General features: G+C 37.0%; 2 protein-coding genes across 3 annotated transcripts in view; both read right to left on the minus strand.

Annotated features, from left to right (window-relative positions):
• LOC113003428 (aminopeptidase Q-like) overlaps positions 1-20,047 on the minus strand; it is a 45,863-nt gene extending 25,816 nt beyond the window's left edge. Inside the window, exons 1-2 of the mRNA XM_039448971.1 lie at positions 19,462-20,047; positions 8,351-8,806 (exon numbers count right to left, since the gene is read on the minus strand). Of these exons, the coding sequence (XP_039304905.1) occupies positions 8,351-8,806; positions 19,462-19,976 (971 nt within the window). The 5' untranslated portion in view covers positions 19,977-20,047. The remainder of the gene's footprint in view (positions 1-8,350; positions 8,807-19,461) is intronic.
• On the minus strand, positions 4,333-7,926 carry LOC113002905. Of its 2 annotated transcripts, XM_039448973.1 has the most exons (5): positions 6,793-7,897; positions 6,387-6,634; positions 6,200-6,286; positions 6,002-6,100; positions 5,443-5,900 (listed from the first exon to the last, which is right to left on the minus strand). In XM_039448973.1, the coding sequence occupies exons 1-5, from the start codon at positions 6,855-6,857 to the stop codon at positions 5,617-5,619; spliced, it is 783 nt and encodes a 260-aa protein (XP_039304907.1). In that variant the 5' UTR covers positions 6,858-7,897; the 3' UTR covers positions 5,443-5,616. The 2 variants fall into 2 exon arrangements, with proteins under 2 accessions (XP_039304908.1, XP_039304907.1); XM_039448974.1 differs by lacking the exon at positions 6,200-6,286 and having other exon boundaries at positions 4,333-5,900; positions 6,793-7,926.
• Positions 20,048-20,320: the final 273 nt, after the last annotated feature.

Genomic DNA, 20,320 nt, shown 5'->3' on the forward strand with positions numbered 1-20,320 from the left:
CGGGGTGCTTTCATAAGGTGGTTCCCCTTGCCGTCACCTTTGTCGGGGTGCTTTCATAAGGTGGTTCCCCTTGCCGTCACCTTTGTCGGGGTGCTTTTTTAAGGTGGTTCCCCTCGCCGTCACCTTTGTCGGGGTGCTTTCATAAGGTGATTCCTCTTGCCGTCACCTTTGTGCATACGCATGTTGTTCAGTCTCGATGTTCAAAATGTCCACCACGTGCATTTATACAGGCTGTTACCCTACTTTGGAAATCATCCGTCGCCCGACGAATTTCGTCAGTATCTAGAGACTGAATGACTTGTCGAATTCTGTTTTTCATATCTTCTGCAGTCGTAGGTCGTTCGCGGTATACAAGGTCTTTTATTCGTCCCCACAAATAATAATCTAAAATTGTAAGGTCCGGTGATCGTGGTGGCCAATTATGTGGACCATGTTTACCTATCCATCGGCCGCGAAATATGCGGTTCAGTTGATGACGAGCAATGACAGACGTGTGAGCGGGACATCCATCCTGTTGAAACCACATATTTAGACGTAATTGGAGTGGAATATCTTCAAATAAACGTGGAAGTTCGTTTTCGAGTAAATCGGCGTATAAAAAACGGTTTAAATTCTCTTGAAAGAAAAATGGTCCCACGATATGCGTATCAACAATTCCGCACCAAACATTGACTTTCCAGATACGTTGATGATCCATTTCTCGATACCAATGTGGATTCTCTTGTGCCCAATAACGAAAATTATGTGTGTTTATTTCGCCGTCACTTTTAAAGGTGCACTCATCAGAAAATAAAATACTTCTATGGAAATTAGGTAATTGTTGAGTAATCCAATTACAGAATATCAGTCTTTGTCTATGATCGTTCAATGTCATGGCCTGGTGAAGTGACATTCGATATGGATGGAATGAATTTTCACGAAAAATTCGACTGATCGTGCTTCGACTTATTCCACTATCTCTTGCTCGTCGCTTTAAAGAATCATTCGGGGTTACAAAGGCAGATGCAATTACATCAGGTGCTCTTACTGAACGAACTGATCGATGAATTTGCCTTCCCTTATTATGATCCGGCTGAACAATACCTTTTACAATTATTCGACGTTGTAAGCGACTGAAAACTTTGCGCGAATGTGGTGTATGATCGGGATATTCATTTCGCCACATTATTTCAGCTGCTCGAAAACTTCCAGCTCTACCCAAAACTGACATCATTAACGCAGCTTCTTCGTTCGGGTAAGGCATAACTACAAATTACGCTTACGACCGGGTTGCTTATTAGAAAACGTGAATTGGTGACGAGTTGCGTAATATTATGAATTCTAAGCAATGACTTTTAGGAGTGGTATGTAAGGGTGCTTTTTCGTGAAAATTACTTTATTGCTACAATAATCAACATTAAATGAAGATTAATATTAATAAATCAAGAATAAACGGCATCATAGAGCTGTACCGAATGTTAGAGATCTCGGTAATTAGGTATCTTCAAAACTCTACGCGTAGGACTATAGGTACACGCACCGGCAGAAATGGTGTCTCTCGACGCTAGCGCTCGGCTGCCGCACACACGCGGAGTCGCGCTCGTACGTGTGTCTAGGCTGCGCGGCGACGATCGGGGTGCGGGCGGAAAGTGGTGGGGGGCTTTACGATAGTGCATCCTCCTCGCTCGACGCTGGGTCGAGAGAGAAAGCATTATTCGACGTGATACCATGGGCGAAGTCGGTGTCCTCTGCTTATATTTTTCATTGCATTTTCTTGTAGTCGATTTCGAGAGCTTTCCAAAACACTATAAATAAGTTTATTTTGGTTAAGGACTTTCCGAGTTATGACGCTTGAAGGTAACAGTACACCGTAACTTTCAAGCCTCACAACTCGGAAAGTACTCAACAAAAATAAACTTTCTTATAGTGTTTTGGAAAGGTCTTGACACCAGCTATTAGATTCTGGAACCAAAAATGAGGTGTCCTATTTAAAAAAGTTAATGTTATTTTGATCTGACCTTGGCGACGCCATCCAAGGTCAAACTGATAAAATCAGTAAATAGATCTTTTAAAACCCTACAACTTTTGTCTGAAACATTTTTCTTTAAAATGTCGCGTTTACGAAAAAATCGGGTGGGACGGGTGGTCTGGGACACCCGGTATAATTCTATAATATTTTTGCACAACTGAGTGCGATGATTATCTAAAATGTCTTGAGATAATACATGATTATCCATCACATCATTCGAAAACGGAATGCCAATGCGATTAAAAGTTTTATTAAGTAGCTCGCGCTTAATATTCTTTTTCATTAAACCATCGTTTTCTCGGATAATTTTTTCACACATGCGACAAATCGTGCAAACATCTGCAGATGGTGCAATATAGGGTCCTCTGTTTTTTATCGCCGACAGCAAAGGCATTTTTGATCCTACTACTTGAGCCCGACATATATCACAATGCAAGCTATCGCTAACGTGTTTGCTAACGTAACCTGCGATGTACAAAATTATATTTTCAACATATGGTGACAAGTCCCAATATGTTTTAATATAGTCGTGGCCGAAATCAATGGATTCGTGTAAAAAACTGGAATCACCAATTGGGCATTTTACATTTTTTACATTAGACGAGACGTGCAGTATGTCTATTCCGTCAAAAAGGCAATTACCATTCTCGAACTCTTTAACTTCGTGTCTAATTAACAATCGTTTATACGCACTTTTGAGTTGTTGGGCATTAGGGTTGTTATTGAACCCTCCTCGGCTTCTAATTGCGCTGAAAAATGTTTCCAGATAATCTTGGGTTAATTTGTATGTCAAAAGATAAGTTAGACCTACTAATTTTATTTTATCAAATAGGCTAAACATATTCCTGAGACATACAATTATTCCGAGAAAACCTGTTTTTCGGCTAGTCCTGAGAATGGGAGTGCCATTTTGATCGCACAGCGTGTTGATGTAAGTCTCAAAATCATCCGCGAAAGCTTTTAATTGCACATAATTATCGTCGGTTAGAGGGGTATTAAATGTTTCTTTTGAAAACCGATTTTTACAATTGAGCATATCAGCCATGTTGTTAAATTGGAGACAAAATTCAGCAGTTGGCATGCAGCCTTCAAATTTACTTTTCACCGAATTGTCATTTAACTGCATTAAAAAAACGAAAGCTTTATAGACGCTATTGCTAAGTGTTTGCATCGCTAATTTAACATTCATTCTACTATTTTGATAGTTAATATGTTTATTGGTTAACTTATTAGCTGCTCGTAAACCTTGTTCTTTTTGGAACTGATGAAGTTTAACAATAAAGTCCCACATAATTTTCTTATCGTCAATAGTCATAAGAATTTTTTTGTCTCCAAGAGTGTTTCGGACCAATTTAATGGCATGACACAAATCGAGAAAAACAAAACATTGCTCAGAGGTAGCTGGATTTATAAAATATGGCTTGAAATTAGGCCCGTATTGAAAATTAGCACCCAAAGCAGTACACATGCTGAGATTTGATGATGCGCCATCCATCGTTATCGAGTATACTTTGCACTTGTAATCTTCTAATGCTTGCAATGCCTGGGTGAGTAAATTTGCTCGTTCACTGCCATTTAACGATTTTATTAAAAAATACCCAATTGGTACTTTCCAGTTGTCATTTAAGGATACTGCCATAAACATTAGCGCGTTTTTTGCTGTAGGCACATTGTCGTTGTCATTGTCACATTCGTCGGTGGTTCCGTAATCGATACCACCATGAAATCTATCTTTATCGTAGATGCACTGCTCACGAATAGCCATTTCGTCTATGACTAGATTAATGATAACCGGTTTTGGTCCTTCCGCTCGTAGTGCTATGGCATTTAATGCTTCTTTCGTGAAACCCGGGCCTCCATCAACGACTCGGTACCAATTTCGGATGGTAGAAGGGTTTGGCAGCAGGTTGTCCCACATTTTTCTTACGTAACCGTAAGCTTTTGGTGAATAGAAATGTAATGTGAGTGCGAAACTGCGAAGTTCAGGTGAGTAACGTCTATTGCCTTTCAGTTTTCTGTTTAACATGTGTTTCACCTTTTCAGGCATCATGGCCTATGAAAGAAAAAAAATTACTGCACATTTGTTTTGATTGGTATCAATAAAAAGAAAAAAATGTAGCACAAATATCATTTTACAATTTCTGTAAAAAGTTGATTTTTGTTTTTGCATGCTATAATATTCAATAAAATTCTGAATAAATTGTATAGACAATAAAATTATAAACAACTTATAATTCTTTTTTGTATATGTTAATAGTAATTTCAAAATTATGTTTTTCAAATTTAGTTTTCTCACCTGTTATTTAATACAGCTGACGAGATGTGTTCATATGCAGTGCAATATGACAAACGGCAATGAGTACCACGCGAATATAATAGGACTTATTCAATTGTAAATCAAAATATAAATATTTTGAATTTCAATTGCATTAACGTCATTGTGTGAACAACCCTTTAAAGTTTGCGCGAAATATTAGTAGAAAACATTAAGTGACCAGAGACAGTTTATCCCATTTTATTTCATTGTCGGTATTTTAGCACGATGTTACTTGTCTCTGTGGCTAATTCATGACCAAAGGAATTTAATTATTTAATATAAATCTATTTTAAACGTTTCGGTTCAAATCTGGACACTCTTAAGAAAAATTAAAATTACAATTTTAAAATTTATGTTGCTTCTTCTCTCTCGTTCGATGACAGCGAATTTTAACACTTCAGTTTTTTTAAGTTTATACTTAGGAATATCAAAATATAAAAGAGATATTTTTCAACTTCAGAAGGTGGACTACATTTGAAGCAGCTTTAACAAGATTAAACCTCAAGCAATCTGCGCAAACTGCGGGTCTGATTAGATTTTGAACCAATTTTGATGCCTGATAGCTCATTCTCTTCATAAAATGATCCATAAATGTAAATATAAAAAAAATATTTTCATAAATAAACAGTAAATAATAAAAAAGTCCGAAAAGTTACTTTGTTTGTCTCATCTTTCTTTATATCTGAAAATATTTGCTCAATCTTTAAAAAATTATCATAGCACAGTCTTATCAGTCCTATAAATAAATGACAAATAAAATTTGCACTAAACATAAGTTTTTCATTTTTTTTAGAACAGTTAAATGTTATTTTATTATGTTCACGATCATTACGAAACCCTATTTGCATACTTGTATATGACTTGTATATGACTTTTTTTATTTACATTATCACCTTCAGAAGAAAATGTGTTATCAGACATGAAAGTCAGTTCATTGGTCAAACCTTCATTAGCTGCGTTCGGCATTCCAAATCAGAGACATCCGTTTGCTCTTTTACCTAAAAGATCTATACGTATACGTGATAAATACTATAAATTTTCGAGGTGGAAGAGCAAACGGATGCCTCTGATTTATAATGCTGAACGCAGCTATTGACAATACGAGCAAACTGGAGCTCTATTCTTGAAAACATGCAAATAACTTACGTATACGAAAGTGACGAAATAGCCAATGGAAGAATACAATCGAATAATTTCATTGATTATTCTGTTACTTTCGTAAACGAAAGTTATTCGCATGTTTTCAAGAATAGAGTCCCAGATTCAACCTTTGTCGTTATTTCGATAGATACTATACCATTAAAGCGTCACCACCTTCCTCTGATATTAATGCTTCTTTACGCAAATGCGTTACCATTTCTTCTAAAGTGGTAATGCGTTTACACAGCTCTCGATTTTTTTTCTGCAGATTGTGGATCAAATTACGTTTTTTATTATGGATTTTGTTCACCATAGCAATGACTCTTCGAGTCCTTTTCGGTGTTGAGAAATCGGAGCTTACAATGTCTGATATGAACCGAGGTTCTGCAAATCTCCGTTTCTTCGGAGGAGTATGCAGCTGTTCATTCTCGTGACCTGTTATTAATAAATCAACATGGATTACGTTCAACTAAAGCTATAACAACTCCTTTCAGTATTTAGTACCCTCAAGAAAAATAGTTTAGTTTTAAATTTACGTGTCTCATCCATCACATTCTTGGATGTTGAAAATTCCAGTTCTCCTACATTTGAAACTGATGTGAAATCTGGAGGAACATCAATAGAAGGCACTGATTCTATAAAACAATATAAATAATGTTGAACCATAGCTGTAACAATACTCTTGTCAGTATTTCCTACCCTCAATAAAAAAAATTTTTATGTTTCAATCTTACGTGTCTCGTCCATTGTATAATCAGATGTTAACTGGAACTGCAGTTCGGCAGCTGAAGGATTTGGAACATCAATAGAAGGCACTAATCCTATAAAACAATATGAATAATGTTGAACCATAGCTGTAACAATTCTGTTGTCAGTATTTACTACCCTCAATAAAAAAAATTTGTATGTTTTCAATCTTACGTGTCTCGTCCATTATAATCTCAGATGTTGACTGGAACTGCAATTCGGCAGCTGGAGGATTTGGCACATTAACGGAAGGCACTGCTCCTGGTTTCAATAACCACTTTCTGCTACACAGTCCTATGCTATTTTTATAATCACTTGGTACAAAGTGATCGGAGCAAATGTGTACATGTATCACATTGTCCTTGTCAGATAATTTGCAGGCATGTAACCACTGTGCCCGAATGCTCACCTCTTTTGGAAATCTACAAATAATTATTATTTATTCCATCATGCTGTTAACTGCTTGATAATCCAATCATGTGTTACAGTAAATCTAGTGTAATAATGCTATGCAAATAAGTTGAATTAGAGAAAATAAGTATAACGTTTTATAAATACATTTTACATGTAAGATATTTACTTGTGCATTGCAAAATTTCCATCCTTTGCTGCCTTTTTCTGACACAAAAAACAAATTCGCACCATTGTAAATTTTTTCTTTGGTTTGTCTCACTTGGGACGCTTATAATATGCGTTGTTTACCGTCGCACACACGCACAAATCACGAAAACAGGTTATGTGAAAATCGCGCCTAATGGTGTTTTAAAAAATGTAACCGCATGCGCACAAATCAGCTGGGCCGTTCGCGAGAGAGAGGCTATTATACGTCTGCACCGTAATGTTTGGGCTGACGGTCAACACTCTTCTAGCAATATAGGAGTATTACATATATGGTTAAAACCCACTGCAGTTGAAAACGCCATTAGTATTGGGATTTTAACTCGTGTCCAATATGGCCGCCTCAATAAGGTTTTTCTATGTCTATGTTCACACTATACACTCAAATATGTACACTCAAAGTATAGTGTGAACACAAACGTGAAATAACCTTATTGAGGCGCCCATAGTTGAAATCCTAATAGGAGACTAAGCATTTACTTTCCGCACAAAGCAAAGCTCACTTAACCCCTCTCCTCTTCAATGTGGAATTTCGCTATGAAATCAAACGTTATCACTATGATCATTACTTGGCTGAATTTGTATTTAAACGACAATTTCAATACCATGATTATATAGATAAATTTTTTAAAATAATAGCTAAGTTCTACCCTATTAATAATGATGATCATGCTGTTACAACAAATAGTAAAAATAAATAAAATTATAATGCTTAAATAAATAATATATTGTTAAACTTATTTTAATAACAACTTTTTAACAAATCACGCCAACTAAAAGCTTTTGAAGATTAAGCTGATAGCACAGAAAATGCATAACATCACATAAGCACAACATAGGACAAATATACCAAATAAGATCTTGTGTTAAAATCAATATGACGATTTTATGTTAGACGCTCATTGGTTTTATGTTATGTCTATGTTCTGTTATAACTTTCATATGCTATAAGCTTCACTTAGAATAATGATGTTGATAACATATGTCAAGATCAACGTAATCGGAGCTGGACTTGTATATTAATTAATTACCGAAAATTTCAATATTAGAGACAGTTTCAAGTTTTGAGTCTAAAGTTAATAATTATCAAATCCTGTACCATTTTGCTTTTTTTGCAGTAGTTCATTAGAAATTAATTTAAATTATAAAGATTTACAAATCAGCGTGCATCCACGTGATTCTGCAATATAAGTGCAATTGTTAATGTTTAAGGTTGTCAGGCACGTGGTGAAGTAATAAAAGAAGTGCTTTAAATAACAATGCTATGTATTGACGAATGTCACTTTGTTCTTTACAGAATTTTATATATACTTATATATAGAGGGAAGAAGATGATTGTGATGATATATGTATACAGATTTGAAGACATGCGTACAATTCAAAAAGCCTACTTGTTACACAGTAGTGTTTCCGTAAAAATAAAGTATTAAAAAAAATTGAAAAAATGCATAATTTTTAAAAGACCTTAGATCAAAAATCTCTTCTTAAAAATTTTCCTTCAATGAAAGATTTATACTCACTGATAGACAATCATACCCCAATTTTCAGTGGCCCCAGCGGTGTCATAGTGTGGAATAGCAACATGATCCATTTTCGGCACACGAACAGTACTATTGGTGAATTTTTCAAGTTCCTGCATTACCTTTTCGGCAATATCGAGAGTATATGCGGCATGAGAAAGAAGGTGTTTTGGACCCCATATTTTGATATTACCGTCTAAATTTGAAACATAATCGTAATCAGCAATCACGAATGCCACTAAATTGGTAGACATAACAGGAGTTGTCTCAAAGTATGTCCATAATTTTCCATCGGCTTCGTCGACTTCTGATTGCACGGATGGCATATTCGATAATGCTGTATAATTAGGATAGTGCTTGATAGAAAACTTGAAGGTCGCTTTTATGGCAGGTTCATCCCAACATGGGAATACTTGTCGCGCGAAAGTTGGCTGTAAATGTGTTACTGCTAACCATCTATAAATATATTATTTGCTTCTTTACATTTTAAACATGAGATATTTCTGTGTTGACATATGATATAAAGGAAAATTTTTAATACCAACATAGGTTTTCTAAAGTGACATGCTTTTCTTTCTGAGATATTAAACTTTATTAATAGTCCTAGTAACAATTTCTGCAGAGCAGAATCCGGCAGAATCTGCGTGCACTTAAACAGCAAAATTGAGTCAGATGTGCAAAAGATTACTTTCACTATAGTCCTACTGACAGTCTGTCAGAAAGATTTGTGCAATGAGATATATATGAATTCTGTTTACAGATACTTGCTCCAAAAATCAAATTTAATTGAAACAAATTCTTCTCGCTAATTGGAGTCTGTAAACAGAATTTGCAATTCTCGCATCAGATATATGCAAGTTTCTTTTGCAAGAATTTGCCTTACAAAATTTTTCGGAGGACTTGAGCAGAATGAGGAAGCAGATCATAGTACGCAAAAGTCTTGCAGCAGTCTTGCAGTAAATTGCTACTAGGGTAAGGAGAAGGCGGTATATTATATGTACTGTGAACAATACGTTTACCCCTGTTATCTCTGTTATTAGATTACGAATTTTAATAAATTGCTTATAAAATTATTCATTTTGTGATCGAACATTTAGTGGTGCTAATATGTCAATGCGCAATAACTGACAATTATTATAAAGCGTTTTGATTTTTGAGTACTTGTAAACTTTCTTAAGGTATACATTTCAGCATTTAATCATTTTTAAATTTGAACGTATTATCACACAAATGCATATATGTACATGCGAATGTTTTTTTTTTGTTATTTAACTATATATTTATTTGTATATATTCTAAGTTATGCACAGTTATACAAAAACATAATTTTGTTAATATGGCTTTTTAATCAAAATTTTTATAGCAAAATATTTCATTGATAAATTGATTGTCACTCTAAAAGACTGTGTTTCTAAACTTTTTTTAAAACATAAGAGATAAGACTTTTAACAAAAGTCAACACCCTTAGGATTTTTCTCTCCTCCGCCCTTCTTCTTGATTTGCATATACTGTATTAAAAATTCGTAAAATAGTGTAAAAGTAAAATATGTACACATCTTTTACAAAAATTAAGATAGCGTAATTTTTCTAGCTTTATTTTGAAAGACAATGTAAGAGCTATTTACAGTACATTGGCTTTACATTGGTTAACATTGGCAAAACATTGGTTATGTTGGAAGTACATTGGCCAATATTTCCCAATGAAAAGCCAATATTGGTCATAGAATTAATTGCACATGTAGTTGTAATATTGTTCGTCAATTGTTATACAATATTGCATTTACATTGGAAGTGCTGTTACCGATTAGATCGTCTGGGCGTACCGGTTGGAAACGTAGTTAGTAACAAGAACGCGTGTGGCGCTACGTCGTTTTTGTGAGACATGGTGGATGAAGAAGATCGTCGCACATGGCGATCCGTTGAAATAAAGTTGTTACATTTGGAAAATCCGTCGAGTCTAGTCAGTTATCATTCCAAAATAAACATTGGCGCCCAACAACCCGAATCTCGCCCACAGTCGGTGAATCGCAACGTAAATCAGCATACGTCGGTCGGACACAACGGCCGCACGACACAAGCACGCACACACACACAGCGTACTAGCCTGGACGCGTCGTAACAACGACGCTAGGAAGCATACGTCGGTCGGACACAACGACCACGCAACACAAGTACGCACACACATAGCGTGCTTACCCGGACGCACCGTAACAACGACGCCAGGAAGCAGTGCAACGGTCGGACACACCGACCGTATAACACACACGCACACGCACACAGCGTGCTTGCGCAGGCGCGCCGTAACAACGACGCTAAGAAACGCAACTCAGCAAGGATCGCAAGGATCAGTGAGACAACACAGTGAGACAACACAGTGAGACAACGCAGTAAGACAACACAGCGAGACAGCGCAACAATATACACATCGAAGCGTTGCATCAACAAGGCAACGCAACATCATATCGAGGCTCGATTCGGTTATACAACGTGGAGCATCGAGGAAAACAGGTTAGTGAGTCGCTTCCCATAATTCATTTCCAATAATATCCTCCTTTCAATACAGTCGTAACTTGTAACACGTCAGTAGTATAAATATTTGCAAAATGTCAGAATTAACAGAACTAAAGCAATGAAGAGATAGGGTTAAAAGTCAAGTCACCAGATTACAGAGCTTCTTTGAGGCTAACTCGGAATGTTCAGCAGCAGAGGTACAGGTTAGGCTCAAAAAATTGGAAGAACTCTGGAATTCATTCGAGGAAATTCAGCAACAAATAGAGGAAATAGACATGCAAGACGGCGTGCCAACGGAAGACGACAGCGAGCAAGTAACTTTCGAAGAAAGATATTACAGCATAGCAGCTAAGACACAGCAAATAATCATCGAAAAAAAGGATCGGTTACAAGCAACGTTGCAACAGCAACAACAAAGAGACAGCAGTCACAATCAGGCATCAACCAGCGGGCTCAGACAAGAGAGCATCCCCTATCGGGAAAGGCGAAACAAACCAAAGCTTCCCGAGATAAAGCTCCCAGAGTTTAGTGGAGAATACATCAAATGGTTGTTTTTCAAAAACAGCTTTGAAACCACAACGATAGAGATTTAACAGGACCACAGAAGTTTCAGTATCTCATCGGAGTGCTAACAGGGGAAGCACGAAAGGTCATCGAAGGCTTCAGCAACGAAAATTACGAGAATGCTTGGCAGCTTCTAAAAAACACATACGATAATGAAATGATGATCATAGAAACGCATCTAGATGCATTATTCAATTTTCCGTCTATCACAAAAGACAACAAGGCCGAATCAATAAGGCAGCTCATATGGCACATACAAACGCACAAATCTTCGTTGAAATCCCTGCATCAGCCCGTGGATCATTGGGATACGATAATATTGCATCTGTCAAAAAAGAAACTTGATTACATTGAACAGCGCGATTGGTAGGATCGTGCAAAGGATCATACGCCACAGAATATGCCGAAGTTAGATGACTTTATCGCTTTATTTCTGACAGAACACTGTCACACATTACGCATGCTAAATCAAAACAAGATTACTCAAACAAAACAGCAGCCGTCTCCCAAAGACAATCAGGAGAAGAAAACAGGAAAGAAGATCGTATTAGCAGCGACTTCACTTCAGTGCAAAATTTGTAACGAGGCACATCAAGTGTTCCGTTGTAACGAACTGTTGAAATTGGCTCCAGACGAGCGTAAAAAATGCATTATGGAAAAGAGGTTATGTATCAATTGCCTCAATACAGTACACCAAGCGAAGGAGTGTAGAGCATCAACATGTAAAAAATGCTCAGGCAGGCACAACACGCTCTTGCATAGAGAAGAGCACAAGAAGACAGAAGAGGAAATCACAACAGCACCAGTTGTCGTACACTGTACAAATGCAGTGAATGTATCAAGCGCAGCGCATAAAAATACAAGTGCGCATCACATTCTCTCCACAGCTCAGGTTTATATTCGAAACAGCGATGGAAAACGAGTAATCTGTCGTGCATTGTTAGATCCAGGGTTGCAGTTGAATGTTATAACAACGGATCTACTGCAAAGACTGAAATTACCATGGACTAAAGGTGACGAACCAGTCAGTGGAATAGGTCGAGTCAAAACAGACATTTGCAAGGTCGTGAGAATCAGCTTGGAAGCAATTCATAACGACTTCAAGACGGAGCTCGAGTGCGTCGTTTTGCCAGCCATAACGGAGCAAATTCCGCAAAGGAAAATAAATTCACACGAGATAATAATGCCAAAGGGAATACAATTAGCAGATCCGGCTTATAAGGAGCCTGGAGAAGTTGATTTACTTGTGGGATTAGGTTTATATTGGAAACTAGTCATCAGTGCACTAAGAAATCGCATTGATGGTCAGCCAGCATTGCAGAACACTAAATTGGGGTGGATCATCGGTGGCAACTTAGATTCAGGTAGCTCCAAGGTAACAGGTCAAGCATCAACATGTTTAGCAATCACGAATGATCAACTGTATCAACAAGTTGAAAAATTCTGGAAAGTGGAGAGTCTTCCGGAAGTCAGGCACTACACAGCAGAAGAAGAAGCTTGCGAAAGGTACTTCATAGACACAACACGGAGAGAACAGGATGGTAGGTTCGTTGTCCGTCTACCTACACGACCAACGGTTCAACTCGGAAATTCGCGAGATCAAGCTCAAAGGAGATTGCAAGCAGTCGAGCGAAGCTTCCAAAGGAATCCAGATTTGCAAAAGGCATATTACGAATTCATGGACGACTATGAGCAGCAGGGTCATATGTCAAAAATTTCAGAACAAGAGTTTCAAGAATACAAAGAGGTATATTTCCTGCCACACCAAGCAGTGCTACGACCAGACAAGTCAACAACAAAAATCCGTGTCGTATTCGACGCGTCATCAAAGACGGCATTGGGTACGTCTCTAAATGACAAGCTCCTCACGGGGCCCAATTTGCAAAATAGTCTTTTTAAGGTATTAATAAAATTCAGAATGCTTCCATTTGTCATAAATGCTGATGTAGCACAGATGTTTAGGCAGATATTGGTTGATAAGAGAGACAGGGCGTTACAGCTCATCCTTTGGAGACGCAACTCTAACGAGGAACCACACATTTATCAGCTAAATACCGTTACCTACGGAACTGCAAGTGCATCGTATTATGCGATGCGTTGCATCCGGGAATTGGCGATTCAGCATCAAGAGGAATACCCGATGGCATCAAAGGCAATAATCGAGGATTCGTACATGGATGACATACTTTCAGGAGGTAATACACGTCAAGAAGTAATCGAACTCCAACGACAGCTGTTCGAGTTGTTACAAAAGGGGCAATTCTTTCTTAGAAAGTGGAGATCAAACGATCGTCAAATCTTGCAGCCTTTACTAGATCAGCGGCATGGTGAAATGCTTACGTTAGACAAAGATGAGGCAAAGACGTTGGGTCTTTTGTGGTGCTCATCAAGCGATACGTTGCAATACAAACTGGATCTGCCAGTAAGGAAGAGCCTTACGAAGAGGACTGTACTATCACATGTATCGCAAATTTTCGATCCATTGGGTCTACTCGGACCTGTCTTGATAAAGGGAAAGATCTTCGTGCAAAAATTATGGGCAGACGATTTGCAGTGGGACCAACCGTTACCCCTGCAACACCAAGCAGCGTGGCACGATTATTACGAGTCATTGTCAGGGCTCAGTTTAATTCGGCCACTACGAAATGTCAACCCAGATAACATTAGAGGAGAGTCCAACTTGTTTGGATTCGGGGATGCGTCTCAAAGCGCGTTTGGAGCGTGCTTGTACATTGTTAGCACAAATCAAAGTGGCAATACAAGTTCGCATCTTCTTTGTGCCAAGTCCAAAGTGGCACCGCTGAAAACACTCTCTCTTCCTAGATTGGAGCTAGAAGCAGCACTTCTTTTGGCGCAATTGTACGACAGCGTTAAGACTGCTTTAAAAGGGAAAATTCGTCAAGTTCATTTATGGAGCAATAGCACAATTGTTCTTGGTTGGATAAAGATGCAACCTCACGTTCTTAAGACTTTCGTTGCCAATAGGGTGGCGAAGATACAGGAGTTAACGGCAAGCGAGGCTACATCGCGACATGTCCCATCGGAGGAAAACCCTGCGGATCTTTTGTCTCGAGGTGTCGCTGTCCAAGAGCTCGAGATTAGTGATTTGTAGTGGCACGGACCAAACTGGATTAAGAGAGATGATCGATGTCCAGAACACATGCAAGAGCCAAGTGAGAGTTTACCAGAAGTAAAGGCTCCGGCTATCACATTGGTTACGACACAAGTAACACCCTCATTTCCTTTATTGCTGAAACATGAGTCGTTCGGCAAGATATGCAGGATAATCGCGTATTGTTTTAGATTCATAGATGCCGCGAGGCGCTCAGCTGATAAAAGCAAGCCGAATAAGCAGCAGTATATGGCGAGGTCAATCGGCATCGAGGAAATGAACAGAGCAGAGAAAGTTATTCTCAAACAGACTCAGAGGGAAGGGTTTCCTCTCGAGCTGCGAAGCTTAGCAAGCAATCAAGACTTGCCGCGAAAAAACAAGTTAAAATCACTCAGTCCGTTCATAGACAATGACGGTCTGATACGGATTGAAGGACGACTAAGGCACGCACGCCTATCAGAAGAGCAGAAGCACCCCATCGTTTTACCGGCGAGGCATCGTCTGGCGCTACTCATTATGCGCGAGGAGCATATACGCATGTTGCATTGCCCTTCAGAACAGCTGTTACACAGCGTGCGACAAAGATATTGGCCTATTCACGGGCGGAGATTGGCGCAGAAAATAGTAAGAACATGCGTTAAATGTTTTAGATATAACCCAAGAATACCAGATATCAGCATGGGAGATCTGCCCAGGGAACGGGTCATAATGCCCACGAGACCATTCATGGTAACGGGTGTAGATTACGCCGGCCCGTTTCAACTTCGAGAAAGTCGCCGACGCGGACGGCTCCATGTATCAAAAGGCTATGTGGCCTTATTCATTTGTTTTAGCACCAAGGCTGTGCACTTGGAAGTGGTGACAAGTCTCACAAGTGAGGCATTTATAGCAGCGCTGAGTCGTTTCACGGCTAGACGTGGACTATGCGCACAACTATTTTCCGACAATGGAACGAATTTTGTAGGAGCCTCTCGAGAGCTCCAGGAAATTCAAGAATTTCTAGAGAAAACAGAACCAGAGATAAAGTCTTTTATGGTCAAACAAAGGATCAATTGGAGCTTCATTCCTCCCAGATCTCCTCATTTTGGAGGGATATGGGAGTCGGCCGTGAAACTTATCAAGCGGCATTTGTACACGATTACTCAAGGAAAGGTACTTACCTATGAGGAATTCAATACTTTAGTGACTGAGATTGAAGCCGTTCTTAACTCACGTCCTTTAACGCCATTGACCAGTGATCCATAAGATTTTAACGTACTTACTCCTTCTCATTTCCTTATAGGCGACTCACTCACTCAACCTGTTCAACATTGTTTGCTTAATGTTCCGGATAATCGTTTGTTTCACTGGCAGCATTTACAGAAACTACGTCAACAGTTATGGCAGCGCTGGCAACGAGAGTACTTGCAGGAATTGCAAAAGAGGAGCAAATGGTTTGTGACGCTAATGTTGGAGTGAACACTCTCGTTCTACTCATCGAGGATAACGCTCCCCCCTTCAAGCGGCCTGCGTCGAGTGGTTGCGGTGCATCCCGGCGCGGATGCTAAAGTTCGAGTCGTGACAGTCAAGACATCGACAGGGTCCTACAAGAGAGCTGTCAAGAAGATATGTCCATTGCCCTTGTCGAATGACCATACTATGTATTAAAATTGAAGACTCTATAGAATAAGGCTAAGTTTCATTTTAAATTTAGTTCAAACCACATTGTTTAATTTCAAACAAAGTTCAGTTCAGTTCAAATCACATTGTTTATGTTAACGTTCATTTAGTCAATTATTTAGTCACTGTCATTTCAGTTTTGAGTTATATTGAAAGAGGATCTTTCAAGGTGCCCCGGAAATGTTACCGATTAGATCGTCTGGGCGTACCGGTTGGAAACGTAGTTAACCTAACAAGAACGCGTGTGGCGCTACGTCGTTTTTGTGAGACATGGCGGATGAAGAAGATCGTCGCACATGGCGATCCGTTGAAATAAAGTTGTTACATTTGGAAAATCCGTCGAGTCTAGTCAGTTATCATTCCAAAATAAACAAGTGCATTGGCCAAGATTTGTCAATTAAAAGCAAATATTGTTTTTTAAAGAAACAGTAATGTGCCGCCAATGTTACGAGTCAAAAATTATACAATATTGCACTTACATTGGAAGTGTATTGGCCAAGACTTGCCAATCTAAAGAGAATACTGTTTATGAAAAAACTGGTAATGTGCTGCCAATGTTACGAGTCAATAGTTGTACAATATTGCATTTATATTGGAAGTGCATTATTGGTCAAGATTTCCCAATCTACAGCGGATATTGGCTATAAAAGAAATGTTAATGTGCTGCCGATGTGCTGCCAATATTACGAGTCAATAATTGTATTGCAAATATTATCAATAGACGAAATAGGTCCATAAATAAAGAAACCTCGATCTACATCCCAATGAGCAAACAATATTTTTCAATTATTAAAAAAAATTTTTTTTATATTTAATTTAATTATTGTATTATATTGACATATATTTTCTAATTGCATTCTTACTCAAACAAATAACAGAAAAATTATTCCAGATACTATTCCGCATTTGTGAAATTAGTAAAAAAACTATAATTTTATATTTGTTTATATAAATAATGTGCTTTAATTATTCACATATTCCATTTTTTCGATAACGTATATTGACCTGATTTACCAGTTATATACGCGTATCAGCACAAAGTGTTCACAGGTCATCACGAGAGATCAGTTTGCCGCAATCACACAGGTCAAGCAACGTTCACCGGAGTTGCGACTTGGATGGATGACCACTTGGGTCAAAAAAAAAATTCGACTAATATTGCAACTCCAATATTGGTTAAACAAGATAAGGTGTTAACCTTCTAATATTGGACCAAAGTTGAAAACCCAATGCACAGCCAATATATAATATCATATTTATATATATATTTTTTCAATATTGGACCAATATTGCAACTCCAATATTGGTTAAATAAGGGTCGATAGCAAACTTTGCAATATTGGACCAATATTGAAAATCAATTCACACTCAATATAGAATATTAGGTTTACATTATTTCCCAATATTGGACCAATATTTTGTGCTACTAGGGTACTTCTAAACCGATTAAAAACCACTTTAAAGTTATATTGTTCTGGTTGGATTTGAACTCCAACCTTTGGCATGGAGAGCAAACTCGCAACTCCTTATGCCACATTGTCACTAGATCGAATATACAGGGTGATCCATAATGGTTGAAACAACTATTTTCCATGAGAGATGACTTACTGATTTCATTCCATATAAATTACATGGAGTGCAGTCGGTAAGTCATCTCTTATGGTAAATAGTTGTTCCAAACATTATGAATCACCAACCATTATCCTGTATATGGCGGACCAAAATGTAAAATTTTTGGGGATTTGAATAAATCGTATTCCAAGGATTTTTGTGGTAACTGATTATAAATCTGTAATTAAACTTTCAAATTTAATACGGCGGACAAAAGTACTTAATTTTGTTGGGTTTGACAGTGATATTTGGTCCGCTATATTAAATCCGCTATTTTAAATTTTGAAATCTTAATTACAGATTTATAATCAGCGTCTCTGAAAACCTCTAACATAGCATGAATTAGATGTTAATTTCATGAAAGGGTTAAAAGAACATAAAATGGTTAAACAGGGGAAAAATAATATTTCTAAAGATACTTTGAATGTTTTCGAACGCAAAAAGATTCTAAACAATGAAAAATTAAAAGTATGTAATTTTGTAACAAAATATTTTGTATATTTTAAACTAAACTAATTTTTAAATTTTACTTTTACTTGCTAATCATACTACCGTAACTTTTCCTTTTTCACCAGATTATCGACGATGCGTCATATTTTTATAAATCACAATCTTATAAAATAATAATTTTTTTAATTGTTTGAAATCGAACAAGATGTTTTTTATAGATTTTTGAATATTAAAACATATTATATCACAAGCCCATTTTGATCAGCACATTAAAGTTCCGAAGTAATTGTAAAATTTGAAACAATATTATAAAAATTGCTATAGTAATATACGTAATACAACTAATACATAACACTGTCTTACTTGTATTATGTTTTCAAAGCTTTATTTTAGTTTCTGTTATAATATATAATTCAACAATGTGGTACGACGCGGTATTAATAATTTGACTTTAATAATTGCAAGAAAGCGATAGTTCACATAAACGTTTAATATGTAATTTAATAATTAGATATGAGTCAGAGTACAGATAAAATAATTAAATATTACTGAAAATAATATCAGTTATTTAACATTCTAAACTTTTTGTTTAATGTTTCTACGTACACAACTTTTTAAGTTTTAAGTCTTTAAGTTTAAGTTTAAGTTTTAGTATATGATAACATGATGATCATGGTGTTCAATTTATGAGTATAAATACTATAACATAAATATTTATTAAAAGTATAAAAATTAATAAATTAACAGAAAATATATATTCTTTGTTATACAATCTTCTACTCAGTCAGTCTTTAATCTTTTTTTAGAGTGGTAACCCGTTAGCGTACTTTGGGTGTACGCTTATTTACAATTTACACAGATTTAGAGAGATTTGCAATTTAAGGCCACTTCCAACTGGTCTAATTAAAAAGGGTCCTTATGGCAAAATATTTTCTGCAGTTTACGATTACCTTCCGAAATAGCGATAGAATAAAATGTTTCTCATTGGTCGAATTTGAACTCGGGACTTTAGCATACAGAGTAGATGCACAACTTTTTGAGCCACAATTACTTCTTGTGTCATATAATATATGTAGATCAATAAATGTTTTCTATTTGCAGTTATTTGCTTCATATTTATGTCATCTTGTTATATTAGCATATAACGTTACATTTGCATAAATTATTATTAATAATTATATCAATTTTTAAAATAATTACTTACGCCTCGTGTCCTTTATCGTTAATATAAAATCTTTCGGACAATCCAGGTTCCCAAGAACCTGGGCGTATCACACCCGTAAAAGTAAAATGCAACGTATACATTACAGGATCCAATAGTTCCTCAAAGCTTAATGTCAAAATTTGTGTTTCAAAGTTATATATATGCTGCTTTGGAACATACTCCGATTTAGAATTTACATCTACGCCTTTGCGAATTAGCTTTGTCAGCGATTCGTCTATTGTGAGGTCTAAAACGTGCAATTCGATGTCATTCGTCGATTCGCGCACTTCAACATCGATGTTCGTTTCGCCATTAGTAGTAAAATTATTTTCCACAATATGTGGTATTAGTTTTATATCGTAATGGATGGGCACAACATTCTGTCGTAGACGAAATCGATTCTCGTTGACATCTTGCACTATTTGATCATTTACTGTTTCATTATCTTGAAGAAAAACGCCTTGGCTGGTGAGAAGTAATAAGACTGCTGCCAATAAACTTTTGACGATTGCCATTACGTAATTATTTATTTAGCGGTTACAACAACTTATAAGACTGTCTCTATAAGACTAACGAAATGACTTGCTCGTCGCATATAATGTTTGAAAAATTCTATTTATATATCATGTACATGCTTAGTCATAGAAAAACGGTTTAACAAAAATATTATGGCTTGACTGTGTTGCTATCGTTCCATAGGTTATCATATTCACTGCTTTGAATGTTTTTTATTACACGGAGAAAAATAGCTGTCGTAGCTAAAAGAATGCATGTGGTAACTAAATTACGTCGTAATGGGCAGCTAATCTTTTATCTGCAATTATTTATAAATATTTCATTTGTTATATCCAAAATATAC

This window comes from Solenopsis invicta, chromosome 5 (assembly GCF_016802725.1).
Source record: "Solenopsis invicta isolate M01_SB chromosome 5, UNIL_Sinv_3.0, whole genome shotgun sequence".
Lineage (NCBI taxonomy): Eukaryota > Metazoa > Arthropoda > Insecta > Hymenoptera > Formicidae > Solenopsis > Solenopsis invicta.